We start from the raw sequence: 7,433 nt of genomic DNA on the forward strand, positions 1-7,433 counted from the left end.
TGGGGTGGGTCGGGTTCAAACTCGAAAATGTCTTGGGTCAAATGGGAAACAATCCTTCTTCCTCACGAAGAAGGAGGCTTAAATATCATGTCACTCAAATGTAAAAATCTTGCCCTTCTGTGTAAGTGGTGGTGGAGGTTCAAAACCGAAACCAACACTTTGTGGGTCTCGATGATTCGTAGCATTTATGGTTCTAATGGAGGACTTGTGTTTGGTAACGGGCCTGCCCGTAACCCAAGCGCTAGTCTTTGGTCTTTTATTTGTGATGCAGGAAAACACATTGATGGGCTAGGGATCCCCTTCTCTAGTTCATTTACTCGCGCAATTGGAAAGGGGGCGGACACAATGTTTTGGGATGACACTTGGATCGGGAACGTGTGCTTCAAAGAAAGATTCAACAGGCTATTTCGACTTTCACTTGACAAAGCAGCAACAGTGCAAGAGATGGTTCATAACTCAAATGGTGGGTTGTCGGTTGGCTGTTCTTGGGCCCATGAGCCCACTAGGCGAACTGCAGCAGAACTTCAAGAGTTGCGTGGGCTAATTCAGCCCATTAAGCTGGTTAGCGAAAAACAAGATGGGTGGCAGTGGGCACTAGACGAAAACAAGGGGTACACGGTTATGGTAATGTCCAAACTCATTGATAGTATCACATTGGTTCGTGAAAATTCGGCGGTTGAGACCTTGCGTAACAGATTAGTTCCAAAAAAAGTGGAGATCTTCATTTGGCGAGCGAGAAGGGGGCGCATTCCGGTTAGACTTGAACTAGACAAAAGGGGTATTGACTTACATAGCGTGAGATGTCATGTTTGTGATGGGGGTATACAGTCGGTTGAACACATTATTTTTTCTTGCCAATTCGCTCAAGAGGTGTGGTTAAAAGTTCTAAAGTGGTGGGGATACAATACGTCAATTTTCGGCTTCGACGACATCTTTAATGGGACTTTTGGTTCGCTAGCTACAGACAACAAATTTTTTTTGTGGCAAGCGGTTTGTTGGATTGTTTGTTATTTACTTTGGAAGAATCGTAATGAAAAGGTTTTCAAGAACAAAATTGGGGCGGTTCCTTCACTAATCTTGGAGATTCAAACCCTATCGTTCGACTGGCTTTCGAGGAGACAAAATCGACATAAGCTCGAGTGGCATAATTGGTTTTCTAACCCCATATCGTGCTAGTTGCAATCTTGGCAACCTAATTCGTGTGTAGTTTTCTGTATTTTCTTGTTGTTTTTTAAGTGGCCACAATGGCACCTTTGTACTTATATCGTTGATTAATATAATTCCTACTTGCTTTTCAAAAAAAAAAAAATGTTGACAAATTCTGACTTTGACCGACTTTGATCAACAAATTCGATTTTGACCCACTAACCGACGTTGACCGATTAATTAAACGGATTTTGGAAAATCAAAACGGATTGCTTTTAAAAAGGAGTAATCGGGGATTAATTTGGAGTAATCGGGTCTTTTTGCCACAGTGCTTATAGGTACTTGAAGTGATGCCTTAATCCTGGCTCTAATTAACTTTCTGTCGCGAACTGAGTTATTATCAAGTTGCTTGGTCTGATAGTAACAAAAAACGATGATCTAACCCAATGCTCAGCTTTTCCACAATATTTTTTAGACATTTAATCAAGTTCAACATCGTTGTTAAAGCATACAAATACAAATATATATTATAAATGTATATATTTATAAAATATCTATTATAAATGGAATACTTCTTAAGTAACAAGACATTCACAAATAAGAACCATGATTCTCATGAACTGAATATATAAATGTATAGATGCAGTTTAAAGTTTAAACTGCTACAATATACAATTACAAATTAAGTCAACTATTTCTAACTATATACTATGCATCAAGGTAATTTAATAATTAATTTATTTTTCCTTACTTCTCGGCTTAATGTCGCATTAATAATTATTACTGAGATTTGCTCATCCTTAATGCTACATAAGCCAGAAGCCTGTAACCAACCAACATTAGACCCAAAGCAGCCACATCCCACCACAAATGACCCATACCCAAATACGCAATCCCCGAAAATTCCGAAACCTTACAGTGAACACCTTTCCCACATTCATAAACCTCATTTTTACTATATTGTACTTCAACTAAAAGCTTATAACAATAATGACTAAACGAGATGTACTTCACCCAACTGATAAACGGCGGAATTAGTTGAATATAGTAACCACCAGCAAGTAAAAACACTAACATGATCACCGAAGATAACGTGGTTGCTTGTTTTAAGTCCATTAATATAGCTCCCAAGGCTAGTCCAAGTCCTTGTGAAACGAGCACGTTAAAAAGAATGATTAAAACCGTTAGAACAAATGTTATGAGTGACGGTTTGAGTCCACCCATCCAATATGTTGTGGTTACAAAGATGGTTGGGAGTATTAGCTCCATTGGTAAGTCCCCTGCCATTCTAGCAAAGTAATAAGACGAGAGACGATACATTGACGATGAGCGTTCTCGTATTAGCATTGGTCGCTCTTGCGGGAATGTGAAAATCGCATTCGATAATGGGTAGAATCCCCAAAATATCGAAAAGAAAAAAAGTAGTCCCACCTGCATATCATAGTATACAATCTATAAGCTTTTTACTTAAGATCAATACTTAAGTGCTGCTAATAGCATGTCACCTTATGTAATGGTAGACTAAAATGCTAAAACGACGAATTGATCTCTAAATATTACTCCCTTTGTCCCAAAAAACTAACAGTCCACAGTACAATAGTACAATAGCAGAGTCCAAAATGCCTATACGAGCTCAATTCATAATTTTGGGATAAAAAAAAATAGGCCATAAAAATAGCGTGTGCGGGTTTCTTTTTAAAAGCAATTCACGTAATCGTTGACCTCTTGCCTATTGATTCTGAATAGCTTTATCGAATCGGAAGCAAATACTTCTAATTCTGCGATTTGTGCCATTTCCAATTTTAATTTACGGGCTACTTGTTCATAGCTTTAATTTGACGCACCGTAGTTTTTATTTATTTTCCAGTTTTACACCTAACTTTTTAGGTACATTTAGTTTTACACCTAACTTTTTAGGTACATTTTGTTTTACATGTATAAAGTAAAGGTATAAGACAACTTTACTTCAATATATTATTTATCTATTTATGGAAGTTGAGTATAACTTTAGGACATTCCAAAAAGGAAGACCGGATTATTAATTTGGGATGGAGGTACTACTGCATAGTTGTTTAGAAAGATCAACTCTAACAACACAAAGATCTGTGAAGTCTCCTTAGAATTGTGCATAATTAAACAACAGTTGCGCTTACTAAAGAAAACTTTCGTAGATGTAACGAAGTACAATAATGAAAAAAGGACGATATCGTTGTACCTGATCTTGCAAGTGTGATGTATCAGAATGCCACCAAAGAAGACCTGATAAGATTGAGACAGACATCACTTGGAAGATTCGTAAACCAGAGTACGATTCGTGCCTCCTCTCTCTAAGTCCTCTTTTAAACAACACTTTAAATTGAGTCCACCAGTTTGTGGTCCATCTATTGTCACAACCTGAGATTGCACACCACTTATTATTATTATTATTATTACTTCTTAACTTTGCACCAAACTTGTTGTCCTCAACATGGAAATTGTTATTATGATTACAACAAGAAGTTTTAATATGTAGTTTACTTTATAATGCTAGCTACCTTAACCACCTTCATGGCCTAAATCATGTGAAAATTGTGATGTGAAATTTAATGACTATTTAAAGAAGATGTTGATGTTGATTGAAACTTACATCTAGAAGACTGTGGTCCTCCAGTAGCGCGATCCGGGTCATTAAAGTTTCTACGGATATCCTCTTTAATGAGCGGGTGAAGCGTTTTCTTGTAAGATGAGATTAGAAACTGTTTAAGCGAATTTCGATCTTCGTGGCACTCTGTTCTTCCTTGGTTACATTGCTGGTTATCACCTGGGTTTGAATTAGGATCTACTCCTGTATACCCAAAAAAAAAGTTATATATTCAATTATAACCTTATAGATTTGCAAAAATTCAGAAAAATAATCTTGTAACATGCTAAATTCAGAAAAATATATTTTTATTCAAAAAAGAAGTGACTGTAAATAAATGTAAAAGATACATATTATGTCAAATAGCTTCCGGCTCAGCGGTATCAAGGAGTCTCGTTAACTTTAGTTATGAGTTCGGATCCCGTCAAAGATAGAAAATGTGTGTTAAAAAAAAGGAAAAAAAAAAGTTTACAAGAATCAGAAAAGCAGGAACCATGAAGATTTTCAATCATTAAAGTTGAATAATTATGATTCCGAATATCAATTAGTGCACATCAAAATTACCAATTTATAGATGCTTTTTTTATGATCCAATAATTGAGAAAAAAGAAGTAAAGATGAACAAAACATCAACTTACCATTAGCAAGATCAAGCAGAAAATCAGCAGGGTTCATTAAACTAAACCCGGGCACATACCCAATAGAAGCAAGGTACTCCATAACCCGACCCGAATTACCACTATAAATCGGGCACCCATCCGATAACACCAAAACCTTATCAAACATCCAATACAACCTACTCGACGGTTGATGGATCGTAGTAACCACACTCCGCCCACCTCGAGCCAGCCCTTTCAACGTAGCCATTATTCGTAAAGCAGTAGTCGAGTCTAAACCCGAAGTCGGCTCATCCAAAAGCAACAAACTCGGGTTCACCAACATTTCTTGTCCAACACTAACCCTTTTTCTCTCCCCACCCGAAACACCACGAATAAGGGGCCCACCCACAATACTATTTCGACACCTGGTGAGCCCGAGTTCAATTATGATTAACTCAGCTTGCTCTACTTTTTCCTCATGTGTTAAACTTTTAGGCAACCTTAACATGGCAGCATATGTTAATGTTTCTAAAACTGTTAAGTGTGGATATAACACATCATCTTGTGTAACAAAACCTATTTTTCTTTTGAACGAGCTTGAGAAGGGTTGACCGTTGTACGTTATGCTGCCCGAAGTCTTCCCGGGCAGTCTACCACCAAGGGCAGTTAGTAAGGTGGTTTTTCCACTACCTGATGGGCCCAACATCGCTAGTAGTTCGCCTGGTCGAACTACGCCACTGACACCATTAAGAACCGTTCGAGTTCTCTTTGATTCGGACGACGTAAAACAATAGCTTTCTCCTGATTGTAAGTTTATTGTATAGGCCAAGTCTTCAAACTACAAATTTACAAATCATAAAGCATATTAGTTCAAAGTTCTATGTTTACTATACACACTTCACTACCACTATGTACATACATATACATATATACATTATATTTCACGAATATATATAAATACATTAATTCACGAATATATATAAATTTGTCTCATTTAAGAGCTTGAACTTTAACTTCATGGATACACTGAAAGTTCAATAGCTCTTTGGTCACCTTTTATTATTGTATGTATAAGATTTCAAAAATTATAGGGAGCCGTTTCCCGAGAAGGGTTTAAAAACGGTCACAGATTATTCTGGATAAGCTGCGTACAATAGGGTTAAAAATACTTGTCCCTTGACTCATTAAAACATTAAGCTAATAAATACTAAATACTTGTATATAATAGAGATACATAAAAATAACAATATAACTCAAAGTAGCAAATGAATTAAAAGGTCTTTTGTGTACCTTGAGTGTAATAGGACGTAAAGATTCGCGTAAAAAAGGCAACTGTGAAGGTATCGATTGATTATCATTTGATTCTCGAGATTCGAAGCCAAGTTTTGTGTCTGAATTCGAACTCGGTGGCTCAACATGTACTGTTGAATTCTCCATTTTTGTGTTAACATGAGGTGTTCTTGTAGAAGAAGCTGGACTACTTGTGACACTAGATATAGTACTGGACTCAAATTGATGATCAATAATTGGCATGTTATCAATTATTAAAAGAAATACAAGACAAATTATGGAAGTGAAAATGTGTACAAATTTGATTAGAACTTGATTATGAGAAATGTAAATGGGTTCACATGCAGTCATGCAGAAAATAAAGAGAAAACGGGGTAGCATTTAAAGAACAAGAATAGTGGGCCATAGGGGAAAAGTAAGAGTGAGTCATCGTGTTGCTATAGTGTTTAGAAAGTTAGGGTTTTTATTAATGAATTTATTCATTTTTTTTAACAACGTGATGACTTAGGGGGACTCAATAACTCACGCGTTCATCTCTCGCAGTTCTATAACCCTCCCTCAACTACTGGCCCAGGAGAAACCCGACCCAATTCGAGAGCATAACAATTCATATCTGTTAGATTAAGCGAGTTAACGAAAATCTGTTAGATGTTAAGTTTTTTTTTTTTTTTTTTAATATTTCTAATATAAAATGAAATTATCAAATTATTTTTAACGAATATATGTAATATATGTAAGATATATGAAAAAATATTATACACATAGTTGTATCTTCACAATCTATATTTTCGATAACATTTTAAAAGTTTATACAATACATATATAAAGGTATGTAAATATATTTAAGTAAATATGTATATATTTACTAGTTTTATGAGTTCGTGCGTTGCACGACATTTGTAGAAATTTGCAGTCAATAATGTTAATATTGAGCATTATTAAATGTATAATACAGTTACAATAATAAAAACATTTTATTCCTGATAACATTTGTATCGAAAACATTAATATTTAATACTAACGCAATTATGCGCCCATCTATTATAATCATTTTGATTTTAATTGACAAATAATCGATAAGACACCAAACGTGAGCTCCTAAAAATTATTTTAAAAATGATTGTTAACAATAATGTAATATGTACATCTCTAGTTGTATATGTTTTTAGTACAAACTAATTTTATTATGTTAAAATCTCAAATGAAGCATAGCAAACCATCTAAATATATATAAAGATTATCAAATAACTATTTTAACTTCAATTAAGAATATGAGCTCGTGCGTTTATATAATATTCTACAAATATTATATTAACGTAATTTTTTAAATTTATGCGCAAAGTATAAATTAATTTTATATTACATAAAATATCATTCATAAATAATATTATAAAATGTTAATAAAAAATATCTATTTGACGATTTTGTTATTACAATAAAAAAACATTGTAAATAATTTTATAATATTGCAATATTTTATAACATCTATTATTGTTAATATTAATATAATATTATAATATAATATAATATTTTAGGTTATTAAATCTGTATATTAAATTAAATTAGGAAATCTAATAATTCAATTAATATATGGAAATAACTGATAGACTGTCACATGATAGGAATAAATGAGGAGTTGACACGTGTCATGAATTAATCAGGAGTTGACACGTAAAATTATTGTCACGCGCTTTATATAATGTATAGATATGTATATATGTATTTTGGGTAGTAAATGGATATATCAATAGATGATAAATTGTCATCCATACCCGATC

The 7,433-nt window shown here is 34.2% G+C and overlaps 1 protein-coding gene across 1 annotated transcript; it reads right to left on the reverse strand.

The window, feature by feature from the left end:
- Window positions 1-1,733: 1,733 nt before the first annotated feature.
- LOC139861343 (ABC transporter G family member 21-like) lies at window positions 1,734-5,989 on the reverse strand. The gene is made up of 5 exons (XM_071849716.1): window positions 5,656-5,989; window positions 4,405-5,203; window positions 3,773-3,970; window positions 3,362-3,540; window positions 1,734-2,577 (listed from the first exon to the last, which is right to left on the reverse strand). Exons 1-5 carry the CDS (start codon window positions 5,896-5,898, stop codon window positions 1,927-1,929), a joined length of 2,070 nt encoding a protein of 689 aa, XP_071705817.1. The 5' UTR covers window positions 5,899-5,989; the 3' UTR covers window positions 1,734-1,926.
- Between the last annotated feature and the right edge of the window lie 1,444 nt (window positions 5,990-7,433).

This window comes from Rutidosis leptorrhynchoides, chromosome 8, assembly GCF_046630445.1.
Source record: "Rutidosis leptorrhynchoides isolate AG116_Rl617_1_P2 chromosome 8, CSIRO_AGI_Rlap_v1, whole genome shotgun sequence".
NCBI lineage: Eukaryota > Viridiplantae > Streptophyta > Magnoliopsida > Asterales > Asteraceae > Rutidosis > Rutidosis leptorrhynchoides.